Source organism: Anarhichas minor, unplaced genomic scaffold (genome assembly GCF_050575085.1).
Source record: "Anarhichas minor isolate MPS153535 unplaced genomic scaffold, ASM5057508v1 ptg000011l, whole genome shotgun sequence".
NCBI classification, from domain to species: Eukaryota; Metazoa; Chordata; class Actinopteri; order Perciformes; family Anarhichadidae; genus Anarhichas; species Anarhichas minor.
In genome coordinates, this window is record NW_027466457.1 from 10,432,739 (window position 1) to 10,453,592 (window position 20,854).

The 20,854-nt window shown below is 44.6% G+C and overlaps 1 protein-coding gene across 2 annotated transcripts; it reads left to right on the forward strand.

Annotated features, from left to right (window-relative positions):
• Window positions 1–46: 46 nt before the first annotated feature.
• LOC142947657 (calcium-independent phospholipase A2-gamma-like) lies at window positions 47–20,025 on the forward strand. 2 transcript variants are annotated; one of them, XM_076089381.1, is made up of 10 exons: window positions 47–191; window positions 482–1,741; window positions 2,599–2,748; window positions 3,572–3,723; window positions 4,032–4,126; window positions 4,999–5,170; window positions 5,781–5,838; window positions 6,183–6,377; window positions 15,966–16,161; window positions 18,192–20,025. In XM_076089381.1, the coding sequence occupies exons 2-10, from the start codon at window positions 539–541 to the stop codon at window positions 18,458–18,460; spliced, it is 2,490 nt and encodes an 829-aa protein (XP_075945496.1). In that variant the 5' UTR covers window positions 47–191; window positions 482–538; the 3' UTR covers window positions 18,461–20,025. The 2 variants fall into 2 exon arrangements, with proteins under 2 accessions (XP_075945496.1, XP_075945497.1); XM_076089382.1 differs by having other exon boundaries at window positions 3,578–3,723.
• Window positions 20,026–20,854: the final 829 nt, after the last annotated feature.

Here is a 20,854-nt window from a genome sequence, read left to right on the forward strand (position 1 = left end):
GAGAGTGTCACGTGATCATTGTTTTTCATTTGACTGACGACGCACGTCATTGTGGATGTTGTGCCAGGTCGAGTGGCCGTGTGTTACCATAACTTACGTTGTAATACTTTAGTGTACACGTTAACGAAGGTTGGCGACTCAATGAGAATATAACAGGAGTTCCGGCTTCTATGATACAGTGACATAAACAGGTATGGTTTGTTATGTTTTGTGTTGCCTTTATGAATGCTGCTTGAGTTAGCTAGCAGCGATAGTGGAGCTAACAGCTAATAGTGGCTGGTGTTATGGTGAGTAACGTTAGATATTAGCTATTTTGTTATCCTCTCAGGAGATTTTTCTACTTAAGAACACAGCAATTGTCAGAGGCATTGTTAGGAGCAGTGTTGGTCATTTTATTCCACGTCATGACATATTTTAATTTTCCTTCTCACTTCTATTGTCTATCATTTATCTATAACCTTTTTTTATTGTTTATCACCAGGTTACTGAAAAGGGAGACCATAGATGTTGATGTCTCAAAGTCTTGTGACCTGGAAGAATGAGTCATAAATGGGCTCCAAAAACCTGGGTCATATTAAGCAGAACGCATGCCTGCAAGTCAGCAGCATCACTCCCCTTGTCTGGTGCCTCTCACTGCAGGGTCCATGTACAACAACCCTGTTGCTACAAGGTTGGCTATCTCAGCAGGAGGCATGTCCACCACCTCAGGATCCCTGGGCGAAAGGGATGGATCTGTAAAGCTCACCAGGTGAGACAACGGCTTGGACTCCACACCAGCACCGTGTACCTGAACACTTCCGCCTCACGGTGGTCTGCTGGTCTGAGCCAACAGATGTTGCGGGTCAGGAACACACTGGACACGGTTTCTAAAGCTGTGAGTGGGACACACGCAGAACTCCTCTCCAAAATCGCCAAACTCAAGCCGAATGCTTTAAGAGGTGGGAAAGAGGCTGAGGCAAGTGTTGAGTCGGCCCCGAAAGCAGAGGAGAGCGCAGTCCCACCTAGTCCTTCTACATCTACTCCACCCAAACCTACATCTAGCTCATCTTCTGCCACACTTTCTATTCCTACCTCTGCTTCTACATTTGATGCAAATGCCACTACCGCTAGACATTCTCACAACCTTGCCCAAGTGACCGTCACTGCCACACTTGTGACTGTGGGGGAACTTAAGGAGAAAAGACCGAGACGTGTTGTTCCCGCTGTCAAAGCCAGTTCTGCCAGGAAACAAAAGGAGCCAAAACCTTCACAGAGTGATCCTGAGAGCAAGGGCTCCACTTCCGAACAAACCACGGCACTTTTCCATCCCAGCACCATTTCCGTCAGCCTGGATGAGACTTACAACTACCTGGCCCATCACATCAACTCCTACTTTGGCAGCAGTACAAACGACAAGAAAGTGGACAATGTTTACTCTCCCTCTGCTTCCTCTCAGGGTCAACAAACCAGTGGCCTCATGCCAGTGCCTGGTAAAACAGTCTCTGCTGCTCTGGTTACCCCACCTTCCACGAAGAAGGGCTTAGGACACTACCTGTCCTACTCGGCTCCCACCGTACAAGCCTTCGTAGGAAGCTACATTGCTCCCCTGGTCCCAAGCTTTAGGACGGCGGAGTACAAAAGTGCTGCAGTGGAGGAAAAGAAGTCTGAGAATGCACCTGTCCAACAGATTGAGGTCACAATTAGTAAGGAGCAGAAGACTGCAGAGGAGAAAGCCAAAAAACTACTACTTCAAAGAGAGAAGGTAGGTCTATGTTAAAGTGAAACATAATTCCAACATCACATAGTTCTGAGTATCAGAAGGCTGCCTACTGCCCAGACATTGACCGGAGCTCTTGCTACTCTATATGTCTCAGGGTAGTGCAGTGTGCTGAAGTGCTGTCTGAGTTCTCGGAATCTATTTTCAAAAATAACCCCCTTGTGGAGTTCGAGGGCCACAAAAGGTGTGCACCGTATCGGCCGAGGCTGCTGTTGTGAAGATTAACACAACACTTCATGTCGCGGCAGGACTGAGTATTTATAACGTGATCTAATGATATGTTAGCAGAACACGGCATGCCTTTGGCTGATGTACAGTAGATCAATCATTGATGTGATATTCTGGTGGGTTTTGGTCCAGTTTATGTTGTTACACTCAACCCAAGGAGCAGACATGAAATCTGTACCATCAAAGTAACTAAATCTAGTTAAAATGACTGAAAAGGTAAACATTTGTTGACACTTTTGGAATGATTTCTGGGTTACTGAGTGGCAGCTTTGTCATGCTTCTGTTCATTATTTAACCAGCCTCCATAGTCGATCGGGGTTTAGGGTTTGTCATCAACTTAATGATTAACTCATGATATGATGGCGTATTAGGGATTGTATTCAAGTGATGTGTTGGACATTTATTAATGTTCTCACATGAGAAAGAAATGACACTACAGTGACAACATTCGTTAGCTACAGTGTCGTATTGTAAATAGAAATAAAGGCCTGTAGCTCCCTTATGAGCACACCTACAAGGGATGTTTCGAGCAGATTGTCTTCTTCAGACTGACCTTTTTAAATGAGCCACAATAAGCTGGACCTAACTAGTTGCACTTTTCTTTTTGTCTCCAGATCATTGCCAGGGTGAGTGTGGACAATCGAACTCGGGGTCTGGTTCAGGCTCTCCACAGGGCCTCGGATGTAAAGGTCTACGTCAACAGGGTGGAGGACCTCAGCTACCATCTGCTGGAGTTCCCAGAGACCAGTGGTGTTGCAGTCAAGGTGAGTCAGGAATGCGTCTGATGCTGCTTAGCAAGTCAAAAGCAGCAACTCTTATGTTTGGCACTCACTCCGGATCTTTATTATTCATTTTTGTGTTTAACGTTTATTAAACCAGATAAAATCTCTTTTGTGCTGGCGATCGTGCCAAGAAGGTAGCAAAGTTACATGTCAAATGCACGTCAAGTTGATACAATAAAACAAATCAATACATTATAGAGTAAAAACAAGTCTATGCATCTACAGAAGAGGTTAAATAGACAGATTCAATCATACATGTAGACAAAAAGGCAACAAGACGCGACAAAATTGTTGCCATGCTTGTAAATGTGATTTATATTATTGTCCAACTGAATTCCCAGATATTTATACGTATCAACAAACTCCATACCAACGTATTCAAGGCTGTAATCAGAGATAGAAGAAACCTCAGACAATGACTGTGATCACAGCAGCATGTTTTTACACATTACATAATCCGGTTGTGTTTGGCATGAATTCTTAAACAGCCGTAGCGTGTAAATAATGTTGATGATGGCATTCTGCTTGTGTTTGGGGATTTTTCCCGTGCCAGGCAAATGTCAGTTTGTCAGCTGTGGCAACAGGTTACATGTTGCTCTCTGTTTAACGCCAGAGCTTGACAACTACCGAACATGCGGACAACATACTGCCGCATTCATTTATGTCTCTGCCTTATCGGGGATGGTGTCAGGAATTTATTGAGCGCTAACCTTTCAAACCGTTCACCGGTGTTGGGAACGTTAATCCTCTACGACCGACTGTGTGTTTCACTTCCACGTCTGATGCATGTTTATGTGTCCATCAGGAGCAGGTTATCCCGTGTCTGCTGCGTCTGAACCAGGCCAGTGATGCAGGCCTGAGGGCGGCAGTTAGAGAGGCCCTCGCTCTGGTGGGCTACCATAAACCCGTGAAAGGCCGGGGCATACGGATCCTGTCCATAGACGGAGGAGGGTTAAGGTACAAGTTCAGCTCTGCTGGTTGTTTTTGTAAGATATGAGTCACTGATGTCAAATCAGCTAAATAGCATTTATTGGAGTCAAGGCCATGGTTTGAAAAGCTATTCACTGCTTCTATTTGCAGTTTCAATAAAGTAAATGTCCTCCTGAGAAACATTCAGTTAAATGGAGAATGATTTATTTCCTTCGTCTTTGTTATGATAGCAGGAAATCAATCAGCTGTCACTTTTTAGACTGTGTGTGTGTGTACGCTGTGGTCGTCGTCTTATTCATTTCATACTCTGTGTGTGTCTCACTTTGTACTTTCAGGGGACTTGTTGCACTTCAGACGTTACACAAGCTGGAAGCCCTGACCGGGAAACCCATTTACAAGCTGTTTGATTATATTTGTGGTGTCAGCACAGGTGCGTCGTCCTACTTCTCTGTATGTGTCTGGATCATTTGAGCAACATTGCACGTGAGACGGGCAGCTCTGATCACAGACTGACCCATTTGTTGCTCTGCTCCTGTTTTGACCTCAATTTCACCACCAACACCACTGTGCTTACTACTCAAGTCAGGCCACGATAAAACTGTTTCAAACTGTTAAATAGATCATGAAATCATATTCATCAGGAAATTGCATTGCCTCATTTGGTTTTAGGAATAGTTAATAGGTGGATTTACATATGTTTTTGCCCTGTATGCAAGATCACCACTAGGGGATGCTGTGGACCATCCTCCACCTGTCTTCACCTGCTGCTTGGTTGTTTTCATTTCACAGCAGATTGAACAAATATTTGCAGAGCACTGTGGCCTTTAATCACCACCAGAAGTTTCTGTTTGTCCCCGACTCCTGTCAGTTCTCTCAGTCTTAATCCCCACCAGTTGGAGGAACTTCATTTTCACATTTAGTGAATGTTTTCAGAGCGTAATGTAATCCGTCTGCTAGATCGAATGATGTTCACACATTTAAAAAACCCATCTGGGCCACATCTGGCGAGGTTGATTTCCCCCCCCCCCCCCCCCCCCCCCCACATTATTCAGGTGCACCCCATCTCTGTCCTCATAGCACTGTTGTGGGTTAGTTATGCTGTCGGGGATCCTTAATCATGGAGAGAAAGTAGTTGAGAAGTATTTGCTTGTAGTGTAATAGCCACGATCATTTCATGCACTTCCTATGAATGGATCATCAGAGGGAAGCTCTTGTACTTCCTGTTTGCAAAAGCATGCTGTTCTGTGGTTTATTTACCCGCTGTGAATGTTTGCTGGTGTTTGCTGGTGTTTTTCCCTTTAGGTGCCATCTTGGGGTTCATGCTAGGTGTGTTCCAAATCCCGCTGAACGAGTGTGACGATCTCTACCGCAAGCTGGGTTCAGATGTCTTCAAGCAGAACGTCATTATCGGTACTGTAAAGATGGGCTGGAACCATGCTTTCTATGACAGCGAAGCCTGGGAGAACATCCTCAGGTCAGTTCCTCTGTCATTTATAGAGTGGTGCTTGTGCTTTGTTAAATTGTTTGTTAAAATGTCTTGGAAATGAAAAAAAAAAAAGTAAACTCACTGATTTGGAAGTACCTCACTATAATTAGGAAATCCATCAAAGGTGTGCTTTATATTTGTCAAAGTTAATATTGTGTAATAATGCATTTAAACTGCAGATTATTTGCCATGTCTGCACTGCATTGCTGTGCAACAGTAATGTATTATGGGTAACCATAAAAGCAGACATGGTGTTCACCGTGATGGAAAACTAACTCAAGCTAATTTCAAGGGTCATCCAATATGGAAATAACTGTGAAACAGTGGCTGGTTGTAAAAATGATATTAAAGAATAATAACCACCACCGCATGCGTAAATGTTGTCGACACTCATATTGAGTCTTCATGGCTTGTTGTAGACTAGACCTAAAAACCTTACGAGCGGTAGAATTATCCTGAAAATAATGATGGCAATCACAGACTGGTTTCAAACTCAATTAAGTGATCTGCTTGATGATTTTGCGAAGCTTGCAGAAAGAAATCTGGAACAAGTCATGCTACAATGCCAAAAGGAATAACCCTATCTCCCCTTCCACAGAGAGAGAATGGGCTCTCAGCTTCTGGTGGAAACTTCAAGAAACCCAGAATGCCCCAAGGTGAGCTTCAGAAGACGACCTCACACATTCTTCTCTTTTGTTCCTTTCGGGCACTGACCAGTGAGACTTTGGCTCACCTTGACGGGATATATTAAAAGAAAAGCTCCTATCGCTATCTCTGCGATGACAAGTGGAAGGAGAATAGACTCTAAAGCCATATAAGACACTGTGGATAAAGAGGTATCCAGGAATCCATATGTCAGCAGACTCCTGTGAGGGTATAGAGATGATATTACATTGATCTGTCAGAAGGTTGATCTTGATATGAAGCTTGCATTTTCTGTTTGTAAAATGCTGCCTCATGCTGGAAGAGTCTGGTTGTGTGTCATTTCCTCTGTCTATAGGTGGCAGCAGTGAGCACCATTGTGAACCGCGGCACTCCTCTCAAGGCTTACGTCTTCAGGAACTACAACCTGCTGCCCGGGCTGCGCTCCCACTACCTGGGGGGTTCCCAGCACCAGCTCTGGCAGGCCATCCGCGCCTCCTCAGCAGCCCCTGGTTATTTCCAGGAGTTCAAGTTGGGAAATGATCTCCACCAGGTCAGTCCCACTCTCGGCAGCAACAGGGCAGGAACCTTGATGATTAAATCATACATCTCCAAATTATCTCCTGAGTTACTCTACATCTAGATTTTAAGCTTTTATTGAGGACAATTGTCATGAGCACAACTGTTAGGTAAGCTTAAATTCCAAGAGAACATGTGGACAGAGTGACAGCACATGATGACTATTTAATGTTATCTTTTGGGATTTTTTCTCTTTGGCGTACAAACATTGCAATCACACATTTAAGGGTCAATACAACATCTAGTCGGGTTTTGATCTCTGTTTTTGGATTGTAACTATATTGAAACATTTTGTGTGATCAATTTATTTTAATTTCCTTCTGTCAAGAGGACTTAAAGTCCTTTGTTTGGTGTTTGTAATTTTGTCCAAAAACACAAGTTTATTGAATCTCGTCCATATGCATAATAGGTGTCTCTGGGATTTGTCTTTCTTATGATTATTTAACACAGTGATACACAATTGGATTTGATTTTAAGACAAAACAAGACTAAACAAGGGTCAAAATGACATAGTAAACAGCCGAGTCACAAAAGTACCCCTGTGTGCATATATACACGATCTTCTTGGGCTGCCAGACGTAAGGTCACTCGTTCCAGTCCGATTAATATAACTTGGTCAGGGGCTATCTAAGGTATTGGGGGGGAAAACACATGTTTTTCTCTCTCAAACCTTTCTATGCTATAACATTTTAATACTCCAAACTGTTTGTGCATTATTGTCTTCATAGCCAAACAAGTCCTCAGTCTACCACCGTGTACACAGCTTGAAGACCTTTGCTTGTCAAGTGAAATATTTCCCGTTCATTTGTACCTTTTTTGAAGGCTTATTTTTTATTTATTTTTCACACTCTGCTTCACATTCGCACCTTATATCTACACACGTAGTGACAATTTAACCGCAGTCCTCTGCTACAATAATCCAGCGCTTACTGTTGGGTTGCCGGATTTAAAAGCATGTACAGTCAGTGTTGATGGTGGAGAGTGACGGGTTTTGAGGAGCCTAATGAGAGAAATCCTCCACACAGCAAGTGAGGGGGAGGAACTCCACTTCCTTCCTGTCCGTGTTTATTTCCATTCAGTTACATCTTCACGGGAGAGTGAGTCGCAGGGAGACGCACTCACATCCATCACCGCTAAACAGGTATGCATTAGCCAACCGTGACATAGCAAACCACTGCTCCACTCCACAGTTTTACTAATCAATACTCTGTTTGCCGTTACCTTTTCAGTAAGGGCTTAGTCAGGAACGACAAAGCACACGAGCAGAGGCATCTAGAATCTTAGAAAACAGTTCAAAACAGAAGTTATACGACAGAAGATGGGCGGGACAATAAGCAAACAGGAAAACATAGATGCAAGTCATTACGCTCCACTTCTGTTTGAGTATTCAGTGGATGTAGCCAGTGTTTGACCCGTCGCATCCAGATTTCAATGTCTCCTTGAATCGACATTCAAAACAAAGATTGGGGGTGGTAAAGACAGACGCAGCACACGTGAATGAGCATGTGGTTGCATCAAAGGCAATATCCCGTGCCGGCGCGCTCCCACACTCTTAATTGGAGGCTGCGTCAGTTGTGTAGGTGACTGGGGAAGTTCAGGGGCAGAGAATGAAAGAGACTGGTTGATGAAAACCCACCTGTGGTGGGACATTTCCTCAGCTTGGTGTCGAGCAGCGTCCCAGCCAACGCTGAGAGGCTGCATACATTAGTCCAATGCAGCGCTGCATTCATCACACACGACTGAATCCCACATCGGCCTCGTTAGGACGAAAAGACAGACAATTAAGACAAATGAGAGTTATTCCAAACTCTTGTTAGTTTTCCAGCAGGAAGCCTCTTACTGTGGGTGGTATTGACAACATCATTAGTTAAATATATTTAATACATGCCACGTGAAATCTGTTGTTTTTATGTTATATTATTATTCAGTTTCTGTCAAAAGAAAAATCCTGAAAAACTGAATGAAATTAAGGAGGCGTTTTGCCTTCACTGGCAATTCCTGCGTGATTTGTTCTTTTGCTCATTTATTCACTTTCTATCCTTTTTGTTTTGGAACAGCATTTGTTGAGCTGAGCTTTGCTCTTCCAAAGTGATTTGAACATCACAACATTATTATTATTGGGCTATCAACCTCTACATATTGGAAAACGTTCAGTTGGCTGTTTTATTTTAATGCATACGTTCAAATTTCCATAACAGGTGAAAGGAGGTGGGAGTGACCTCCTTATTTGTGCCTCCTGAAACAAAATGTCCTCGTTTAAGTCTTTACAGATTCTTCAACCACAACTTCTGCTTCAGCCAACAAAGATTAAGCATCTTGATTTCATCATTTAAGATCCTCTTCAGTGAAAAGTATTTCACAACAAGTCAAATGAATGGAAAACAATCTAGAAATGAAAGAAATTATGAAAACCAAAGCTTCCAGAAGCATCCATTGTGTCTTTATTAGCCGTTGGTGAGAATTTGAATTTTAAAGAGATATTATCCTAAAGTCTCTGGCACACCATGTGAGGTGTAAAATCTTCATGCATAGTAACACACACACACACACTCTCTGGGTTGGTGTCAGCGACAGCGTCCTGCAAAAAACTGCACCCGCTGACATTTATTGCAGCAGAATGATTGAGTTTCTGTTGGCATCAGCTCAGCTTCTGGAGGGTCGCTGCCGGTCCTTTCCTCTCTCGCTGCACCTGCATTTCTCCGGTCGTATATTCTAGCTTGAACAAATATGTCCGATTGTCTGAGTCAGCCAAAACTCGATAGAACGTGTCCTCGTCCATAACATCCTCTGCACTCATGTTTTGGGATGCCCATTTTCACTGATGGAAACAAAACTAGTTTGCTACACAAGCAAAGAGAAGGAAATTCTGTTTAGTTTTTCACTTTATTTAGAGCCCAGGCGCTGAAGTAGTAGTATTAGTTCTTCCTCACCACCAGCTACATCACTGTCATGTCAAAGGATGCCGCTGGATGCAAGAAGTACAACAGACTCTCTGCTTTCTCGATCAATATGGCATGCACCGAGGAATTTATTGCCTCTTCTTAATATATCTTCATATCGACTCCATTTAGACTGATTGGACATCCACATAAAAAAGGGCAAAGGCCTCTTACAATGTAAGTTTTAATGAGCTGTTAAACATGATTCGACAGTGTAATCTAGAATAAAGCCAAAGAACAGCATTTCTAATATACATCTTCTCACTGCTGTCAGCTGCTTTACTCTCCACGTGAACCTCGCCAGCTTCAAAACGCCACCCAGTCTCATGGCTTTATTTATTGGCTGCTTGAGCCTCTGAAACCAGCCATGAGCATAACGTGCCGTCTGTGTGATGTCAGGATTCCCTAGCGAGAGAGTCATCTCGCTCCTTTTTCCACAAACGCCCACAGAGTTTTCCACTTAATTCAAGCGCTAAACAATCCCCCCCTTTGTTCGGTGAGAGCAGGACAGTCGCTGTGCCATGTGCCGAACCGATGCTGGAATCCTCGAGCAGCGTTTCAAGAAATGTTGTGATTGTTTGTTGACGTTTTTCTGAAATTGAAATCTGACGGAGCCAGAAATTTAGATTCAGACTGGGAACGCGGGGGGGGGGGATTGTGGGATTGTAACTTGGAGCAAGACCTTTTGAAGCAGAGCGGCCGTGGTGTTATCAAAGCCTCACAGTTGCTACCGCAGCCTTAGTGAGGGGGAACAAGGGGGGGGGAAAGGAGGAGATGAAGGGAGGGAGGTTCCACATTAAAGCTCTCTCGGTTATCTCTGCTCTTAAGAACACAGAAGCCTTCAGACGTTTCACAATGGATGCCAGGGCATGCGTGGAATGGCGAGGAGGGCCCAATTTCTTCCGCCTTGTTGCCATGGCGTCTCCTGAGGTGCTGAGGAGGAATGGGGAGCACGTTTCGTACCCACCTCTTCCAGCATTTGATGGGAGGCATGGCATCAGTTGGCCACCACCGGAGTGTGAGCTCTTCAGAGACCCTAACGTGGCACGACGCTCAGCTGAAAGGCTTCACACAGCCTGAAATGGACTGGGTCACATCGGCACCGCCGTATTTCTTGTTGCTAGAAGACGACGGAGGGAATGAGACTTAAATTAGTGTCTAAGAAGTCATTAAATGTGGCAGCTTTGGCTAAGGAACTCAGACTGTTATGATTCTGTGTGAGAAAAGAGGAGAACGTGGCATACGGTCTCACATAAATCCTAACCTTTTGGATCACCTTTTTCTGTTCTTATTTCCCTCGTAAAGGCCACTGGAGGTGGATTTATTGGTCATGGATTACCTGCTCAGCACTGCAGTGCTTCTCGGATGAGGCAGAGGGGAGGAGAGGTGGTGGATTCAAGGGAGGCGACAAAGCGTATGAATCTGAGCCTTTTAGCCACTTCCTCTCCTCCTGTGTTAAGCCCCGAGAGCTCGGCCTGGAGGCTGTCGGAGGATGGAGCTCAGACTTTTTGAGCCCTTCTGCAGACGGCTTCCTCCTCCCAGACAGACTCGGGGATCTTTGTCCCTCGAGTATAAACACGCACACACGGATTCTCTCATTATCACGTTTGTTTCCTCCACTGGCTGCTCTTTTTGTGCTGTTGTTTCGCTCATGCACAAACACTTGATTGCGCTAGTCCACTGATTAGGTCAGTCCACTGATTATCTTGACTGAGCCTCTCCGTCTCTAACCGCCTTGTCTTCTCACAGTGCACCACACGTTGGAGTACATCGCAGCTTTGAGCCTCGCTTTACGTTGTATTGGTATGCAAGTGCTTGTGTTCCCTCACACCGCCTGTGTACAGCAGGGAGATTAGCTTTGAATTGCTCAGTCGGTGATGGACAGAAAAATGATGCCGTCTTAATATGAAGTTGTCAAATATATATACGTAAAGCCTCGAGGGGGAATCTAGACTGAGTAAATCTGCAGCCATTTATATCACTGCAGGAAGTGTCACAGTTAAATCTGAATGGCCGCAGTCTGCAGAGATGATTCATTGTTTCAATTCCGGGTGTACATGTGTGGTCACGTATTCACTGAATGTGTGGGAAAAGGTAACCGTGAACCGTAGATCTTAATCTCTTTGCCTGCCGGGGGCAAAGTTGGCGCGCACACACACACACACACACACACACACACACACACACACACACACACACACACACACACACACACACACACACACACACACACACACACACACACACACACACACACACACACACACACACACACACAGACAGACAGACGGGTCTCTCCTCTGTTGACAGCCTGAATGTGACCCTTTTGAGGCCCATAAAGCAAAAAAAGGCGAAGCGGAGAACTGGTCGGCGTAATTGCATAATAGGGCATGAAGACCTCTGACTTGACCTTTAAGAGTGGCACTCATCACACCGACCATGTTGTCATTCTCATCCTCACTGTGGACAATGGTGGCCTTTGTGTGGATTGGATGCCATTCATTTTCCTCAATGAGCAGATTTTGTTGATTACATATTGAGTAACAGAGAAAGCTCACTTTTTATGTGCAAACAGCATGGATTGATTTGGAAGATTGAGAGTTTAACTTTTTTTAAATTTTTATAGCAGCCTAATAACCTACTTCATCGAATGAATGACCATCTCTGGAAAACAGTCTGGTCATTGTCACAGGCATAATCAGATGTCCACAGCTTATGTAACGCTTCCCTAATGAATCATTTGAAAGCAGGGAGCCTCGTGATGAATCGTGACAGAGCTCAGTGCCCCCTCGGTTCAGCCCTGTCAAAGAAAGCCAAAGAAGAAGTTTTAATGACTACAGCTGCTCATCGGGACTGTGATGTGAACGCCGCACCACCAGATGTTCGTGGAAAGGCTCACCTCATTTAAGACGTGAGCGGGCCCTCTGTTCTCTCCTGCGTTGTGGCTGCTCATAATGACGCTCGCACGAGACGCCATTGAAGCTCACCCACGGGTTAGAGAGACAGAGATACAGAGGCACACAGGCTGAATGAAGAGGAGGAAGTTTGCTGTCCCAGCTAATGGGAGCTGACATACACTGGGGCGTGAAATGACTTTCACTGATCCTGACGATAGCACCTCTTTCCTATTCAAATCACTCTCCAAGACAGCTTCAACTGGCACAATGAAGATAAGCCCCCGAAAGTTAATGACGGCTGAGGAATTTCAAACAGCAAAGCGAGGGACCTGTAAATCGTGCACACGTCTTAATTTTGTTTATTTATCACACCCGTATCGTCTCAGCAGTTGTTATTTCAGAATACGCTGCAAGAACGGTTTTCTTTTTAACGGCCCTTATTTCAGTTTAATTGGCCGTAGGAAGAAGGGCAACGTGATCCTGAAGGTGCAGGAGCTCTAATTGGTTGAGAAGTGGCTTTATTTGAGCTGCTGGGAAATGAGGAGCTGATTTGTGAATCAGCCGTTAGACCCTGGAGGGCAAAGGCGAGGCCAGAGGAGCCGTGATCCTCTGGAGTATCAACAAATGGGCTCTGCCGGAATCAAGAAGCGCTGTCAGAGGAAGTCATTAAGCCTTCCAGGAAGGCATTATTCAAACTCTGAATTTCAAAATTCTGTTTCCTCTCAGACTCAGAGGTTCAACCTTCGTGGGATGGTCTCGACTGACAGGGTGGTGCCCTCTGAGATCGAGCCATTGTCAGTTTGAGCAGCGTTGCAGCTCTAAATCCACATAAATGGAAGTGACCTTTCGCCTTGCGTCATGCTGCGTGTTTGACTGACGGCTTGTTTTTTTTGGCCATTTTGTATGCAAAGCTCATTTTGCAGTTCGTCCTAAGTAGATCATTCTTTCTAAGTCCATGTCCAAATATGCCCTGGCCTCAGGAATCCCTTGTGTGAGAACGTGGCAGCGGGCCAAGCGTGGATACCGGCTCTAACGCTGCAGCTTCAGCATCCGCCCAACTGTTCTCCGTGTAGATTGAGCCCGACACCGTCTTCCTCAAGCAAGCTTGTTTGTTCGCGACAGCTGTGCAGGGAGATGACAGATGCAAATTACCTTCTCAATTATTGATTCTTCGAAAAAACTTCTGAGCGCCACACACAAATAAACCCTACCTACCGTCTTCCAGTGGCACCACAAAGAAAATCAGACTTTCCTTCAGGGCCTCAACTATGCTTTGAATTACCCGAGCAGGTGCAATGAAATGGAGTCAAGTTATAGCATTCAAGTCCCGGCTCACAAGAGCATTGTGCACTGTTAGCTTCTAACGTTGCATGCCTTGGTTCTGTGTGCAAGGCCGGCCACTTTGCTCGTGAAAGTTGCCCCCCAGCTATCGGCACAAAGAACCCGTGACTGGTCTCAGACCTCTGCCATAATTGCCGCCGAGTTCAGAAAATGGAGCCTCTCACAGTGGTGTGAGTGATAAGAAAAGTGCTGAGTTGTTTTGTTTCCAGCTGGGTTCGTCTGGTGCTCGCTGCAGCGCAAGTCTCTCTAAGTCTCCTTTTAAGAGCAATCCAGGCATTTTCCCCCTTTTCTGCGTTCATGTCTAGGTCTGCCAGATACTACTGGTGCATAACGACGTGCTTTGGACAAACGGCTGCCTCAGCAGTTCCTCAGGTCTTTGTGGGACAGTGAAACCCTCTTTGTGTGACTTCCATCTGAGCCAGTGGGACGGATGCCCTCTGAGTCTCCGGCTCAAACAGAAAACTAACTATATACGGTTTTACATGATTCAGACAGTTAATTATAATAACGATTACGTCTGTTGAATCATAGAACATTCCTCTATCAGATGGTGTGACTCGGAGGGATTGGAGTCATTTGCCTTTGTCATTTTTAATATTTTCTTCATTTTTAGCCACGGCAGCAATGTTCACCGCTCAGACTAAGATATCAACTATTTTGTCATTTGTGGCCCTCAAAGGATGAAGGATAGTCATTTTGGTAATCCTCGACTTTTGCTTTAGTGCCACCACAAGATTCACATTTTATTGAAATGTCTCAACGACTATTGGATGCATTGTCATAAAGGATCCTGCCCTAAGGATGACTCTCGATGGGCTCTCTCCCCTGACCTTTCATCTGCCCCACCAGCAGGTCAAGGTTTTCATTTATTTCTGTATAACTGGAAAAAATATATTTTCATTATTGATTCATCTGTCAATTATTTCCTCGACTAATTGATATGTTTGTTTATAAAATGCCCATAATATAATCCCATTCAAATATCTTGTTTTTTTTCTGACCAGATAATTTACACGTTTAAGAATCTGGAACCAGAAAATGATTAGTTGTCTCTAAAATTGTTGGCAATAAATGTTCTCGACGAATTGTTGCAGCTCCAGTTCGGATCTTTGGTTTATGACCAAGTTCTTACAGATTTAAAGACGATTCCGTCAGCCTCACCTGTACTTTGTGTCCGTGTGACACGGTGAACGTGGTAAACATTAAACTTACTAAACATTAGCATCTTAGCATTGTCCTTACGACTGCAGTGCCTCAGTCAATCACAACAGAGTTAGTGTGTCTTTAGTCTTTTACTCTTGTTTGACTGTCATGTAAAGCTGGCTTAGTTCTCTTTATCGCCTTGCTTTGTAATTTTTCAAAGCAGCTCAGTACGTTTCTATAGAGAACTACTTTATTTAAAGTCACAAGTGACTCCCGAAGCGTCTTCTATCACGGGAGCTATTACTTGGTCCAGTCTGCCCCCCAGTCAAACTACAATAACCAATTCCCTTTTGCAGTTCTGTTTTCCTGGTATTTGGATTGATGATACAATTTCTCAGCTCAGCTCCTCGGCTGAAGCGGACCTTTTACCTTTATAGGCAGCCCTCAAACTCCCCATCACGACGTCCGCGGCTACAGATTTGTACAGATATGTTGTTCGGCTGCGACACGACTGAAGTGTGCTGAGAAGACGGGACGTTCCCTCGCCCCTCCCTCTCGTCCCCAGGGCCCCTTGTGTTTGAATCCTTGTGACATATGCTGTCACAAACGCGTACCCACATTATTATATGCATTGACTCTAAGCAGGCGCGAGCTCTCGATCGAACATGCACGTACGCACAGTCACATAAACAAGCAGTCTTCCCCGTAGTGGGTCCCTAGACACCTGGGGGGCCCCGCGGCTCCCACCCCCCCAGCCTGGCCTCTTTAATGAGGACTGGCCCCTGTGCGTTTGATCCCGCTGCCAGCATACAGCCCTGCGGCCCCTCAGCCTCATGCCTATTCAACAATCCCCAGTGTCAGTGTCCCCCCCCCCCCCCCCTACACTTCTATTGCCTTGGGTAGACTATGGATCCAAAGCAAAAGCACTCCTGGGCGGTTGTTCGATATCAAAGCCAGTCTCACTGTAGCTGTGAGGGAAGAGGGGGGAAAAAAACAATTTAGCTCTGTGTGTTGTAGACTTTTAGAAGCAGCTCTGGAACTGCACATCGATCCGTTCTTTGTGTTTCGTCAGATGTTCTTTAAAAATGTCATCTATTGACTGTTGAAATCCATGAAAGAGTTTGAGGTTTCAAATGCCAATTAATTGGTTTCGCTGACTGTGGTCTTGGCACACAAAAAAGAAAACATTCACGGTGTGTAAATGAGTTCTCTAACATGGCAGCTCTTGTGTTCTGTGCACAGGACGGAGGTCTGCTGATTAACAACCCCACAGCGCTGGCTATCCATGAGTGTAAGTGCTTGTGGCCCAACTCGCCCCTGGAGTGCGTGGTGTCACTCGGCACGGGCCGCTTTGAAACTCCCGGCAAGAACAGCACCACCTACACGAGCCTCAAAACCAAACTCACCAATGTCATCAGCAGCGCCACGGACACCGAGGGTAAGTGACCGTCACTGCACACCGTTAACGATGCATCACGTCATTTAGAGTTGTCTAATATAAACTGCTGTCTGGTGCATTCTGGGACGTGTAGGATCCATTTTCTTTTTTTAAGCTTGACTCATACTTTCTAGCATATCCAAATAATATCCAGATGGATTTTTGGAAAGTCTTGACAGCAAAAAAATACACATAAAATCCAATTTTTGCAAATTGGTTACACACTACATTTCGGCAGACGACTGCAATCTGATTTCTACTGATGCGTCTCGGTCTGGAGGACAACATGGAGGAGAACAACAATGTTTCCGTGTTGGAAGGCTGCGTCACCAGCGTAGCTACGCAGATCACTCACAAATAACAATTATAAACACTACAGCAAAAAAAAAAAGAAAAAGTGTTACATATGTTTGAACATGGGCAAAACGGAGATAAGCCAACCTAATGTTGCATGCCATCTATTGTGAAGTGTTTGCAATGCCGTTATCTTCATGTTAAATGTCAACCTAAGAAGGTTAAATTGATATAAACTATAATCAAAGTTTACAGCGACTTGACTGAATTATCCCCTGTGCTTCTGTGTCGTTTGTGCGAGGAGGAAGTGGGCTTTGATGTCACCAGTGTAGAAAATACTGCACTGCAGGTTGACTCGGTTCTGGACGCGTCCCATTGTGTTTCTCCGCAGTGGCAACCTCTTCCGTCTCCTTGTCACCTCTGGACATGGGCACCTCTGCTGTGCCTAAATTTGGCTCGGTCCCGTCCCTGCTGCGGTGCTTCAGTGGGTGACCTAGATGCTTTTCCGCACTTGTCCTCCTGTATTTGGGATTAAGCTCTCCCCAGCTATCCGACGGGCTTTGTTATTTAGAAACCGCAGATTAGCAAAGAGTGTTGATCACATATTTCCTCTTTCTCCAAAGCGTCCCTCCTGCCTCGGTGTTCTGAAGCCTCCTGCTTTGTCTTAGGTGCATCAGTGGAGCTCGGCTTGTTGTTGTAGACGGATGAGGCTGATCTAATGGGGTGTTGGGTGTAAACAGCTACTGATGAAACTGGATTGTACTCACTAACTAACTCACTCAGTCACATTGAGCAGGCCACAAATGAGCTTCTCCATGATGGAGCTGCAGTTTAGAAACAACTGGCTGGGGGTCCGCCTCCCGGAGCTGCTCAGGGCAGAACGCTCTCCTCCTGGCAGGGTGGTCCAGACGGAGGTGTGGGTGGATTTAGTCCAATAGATAAACCATCACGTACCGTACAGCCTCTGGTTAGTGGCACACAGATGGCTAACACGTACAAATTACAAGATAGCAGTGTTATTTGATAACTTGTGACTGTAAATTTCGATCGTACTGACCCAGTCATTTGTTTGGAGCTAGTAGTTAGCCACGTTTTACACATTGTACCTTTTTATCCACATATTATCTATTCAACAAGAAGGCTTGCCTCATCTCAGGATTGTTGTAAATATACTTGCTCTGTGTATAACTTTATTTAAATGTGATAATGCCTCCATAATACATAAACATAACTGGATATAAAAACACAAGAAAGTCTATAACACTCTCCATATGACCTTTAAGTAAAATGCAGTTTGCAGCTCGTTGTGATTGACTCCGTGTCTGCACTACTGTGGGAACACAGATGGAAACAACCGCCGTCACCTTTTCGGATCCTTCGGGCACATTTTCCTGTTATTGCTGCTCGCTGCCTGTTTATAGGCATTTGCATGTTGTTGATTTTAAACCTCTCAGACGTATCATTTGAAAACAACCGTGACAGACAAGCCAGACATTTCCACTTGGTATTACCTCACGCTCTCAGCCCCGAGTGCTTTACTCTGTAACGCATGAACTGCTGTCACGACTCCGACGGGCGAGTTTTGACTTTACACGTCCGTTCTCACTCTTAACACAATATTTGAATGTTTGCACAGACTGAGACTATTAGGAAAGCTAATTGTGTGTTTATGTATAAGTTGTCATGTAGGCTTCGTCTGCGACCTCACCCTCACCTCTCTTCCTTCTTCCCTCCAGAGGTTCACGCCATGCTCGACGCCTTCCTCCCTCGCGACGCTTATTTCCGCTTCAACCCCTTCATGAACGAAGACATCTCCATGGACGAGAACCGTCACGAGAAGCTGAACCTGCTGCAGGCCGACGGCCTCCGTTATCTGGAGAGGAACGAGGAGAAGCTGCAGAAGGTCGCTCGCATCCTCACCCGAGAGAAAAGCTCAGTCCAGACGATGACGGAGTGGGCCAGGCTCAGGGCCGACATGTATAACTTTAAAACGTCGAAGCTCTAAGTCCAACACAAGCCATCTTTACCTCACGCAGAAACTCTCCTCTTATTCTAAATAGCCTAGAATATGTCATGTTGCCCTCATTGGTGTGTCGTACTTGTTGACCTGTAGCTTTGAAAAACGTGTAAACGCAGAAGTAGGTGATGCGTCCAACAGGCCAAACACTTTGATTGTGTCTGGTTGTCATTGTGGTTGGCAGCACTTGACTTGGCAAAAGGAAATTTGTCAAATGACATGTGGGTTTTGGGGATTCCCTAAATAGAGATTCACTGTCAGCTAGCCAATGCAGCTCGTATCCTTAAAGGAATAGTTCAACATTTTAGGAAATATTCTTGTTTGCTTTCTTGCCCAAAGTTGGACGAGAAGATTGATGCCACGTAACGATGAGAATGGTGTCCATCTTCTCATCTAACTTTTGTCAAGAAAGCCAGTAAACATATTTCCTAAAAATAGACAGAATACTGTTAAGTTCTACAGTAGCCAGTAACGGGACTGTTTTCCCAAGTGAGGCACTTTTGAGGCACTTGTTTTTCCTTTAAAGATGTTGTGACCGCCAATATGTCCTCACAAACTTGTGTTGGTACTTTCACATAAAACGTGTAGCTGGGATATCGTGTACTTGTTAAGCTAAGCTGCAGAACTGTGACACAGGAAAACACCAATACTGTAACAAGTGCTAACAAAAAAAAGAAATCCTTTTTATTTTTGTAAATGGGTCTATTGTTTGAGCACTAAATGCAAGTGACAATTCTGAAATGCACTGACTAAAATGTGCACTTCTTAACAAAGAGGCTACTGGTCAACTGTGTGATGGTATACTGGGTCCACTTCAAGCATTACAGTATCTCGTAGTTCTACGTAAATGCATGTTGTATTTAAGATTTTACACTAAGAAAAGTAAATATCGAGTGGGGGGGGAAAAAAAGTGTTTACCTCAATATTTATTTCTAAAATACCTGTAATGATTAATAAATATGAATAGCAGATGAATATAAATGGAGGCACGCTGGCATAAGGATGTAACGTTTGTGTTACTTTAGCCTCGGGAGTATTTTAAGTTCACTTGTTTCAAACTCTTTTATCCTCATGTGCTTGATTGTTTGGTTTTATGGATTCCCTGAGGGCGATGCACTTTTGTCTGCTCCGTCCGTCTTCAGTGTGCCCTCTTTCCCTTTGCTGGCTCTTCTCTAAAGCCTCTTTCACCCTTTCTACTTTGAAGTGCTGCGTGTCAGCGCCCACACTGCGGTGCTGTGACGTATGTTGGAATCACGCAGGTCATAGCTGAGGGACTGGTTTAAAACAGATTGCTGCTTGATTGATTTGTCATGGTTTCAAATGATCTTAATAACATGTACAGCTAAAAAAAAAAAAAAAAAAAATGCACTTCAGACATTCATGCCTAACCTGGTCAAGTACTGTATAACGGATACAGCAATGTGTCGGTCACTCCCAGAGGACCTGAGGTAAAGTGGGTTCAGATTTTACCCAGATTAATATAATTCCACTGTTCTGTTGATTATGTGTGAAGACTGTTGGAGAGTGTATGTAATTAAAACCCATCACTGAAACCTCGCTGCATCTTGCCTCCTAATTGTATGAAGATTAGCTGATTGTGATCTGAGAAGAACCTGCTGTTCTGCTCACAGCTTGTGGATCATCTCGGGGAGAGGAGAGGAGACGGGCGGATATTAAGTCGATAACTCGTACTTACAGCTGTTTCATTACTCGAACAGAGATCCGGACTGATAATGCACCTTCACTGCTCAACTCCCAAGGTGATTGGCTTGATTGAGGCAAATTCGGAAAAATGACTACTGCAGGCACACATTGTATTTAGACATACCTAGTGTATTTATTTCTCTCTCTGTAACTCCTGTTGTAATGGTAGGAGTGTATTTTTCAGGGGAAGGTAGTTTGAAGGCCCTTCCCCAAGCTGCCTGTCATAATGGAGAGGAAGGTGAGATGAGATGACTGTGCAAGGCTTTGCTGAGGCACCTGGGTAACGGCCCCGGCTGTGATGGATTGCGTTTCCCTCCAGCGTAAAACACCATGCACACACAGCTCTCCACCAACTGCTTACACGCATGAAAACACAGTGATGTCCGCGGAGAGCGGAGGACACAACAAACGGCATCAACGGTGGTCTGAGGGGGGGAAATAACACGGGATGAAGGCCGTTCACAATGTCATGCATTGTTTTAGTGAGTGAATTACAATAGCAAAGCATGCATAAGGTGGACCATGACTGTATCTAAAATGAAAAATGTTTTATAAATATGATGATTGAGGTCAAAGATGTGCAGATAAAAATACTAGACAAATTTATACATTTACAGAAAATCTACTGTGTGCAACATGCAGCATCATACACTGAACCAGCTGTGATCTGAAGATGTC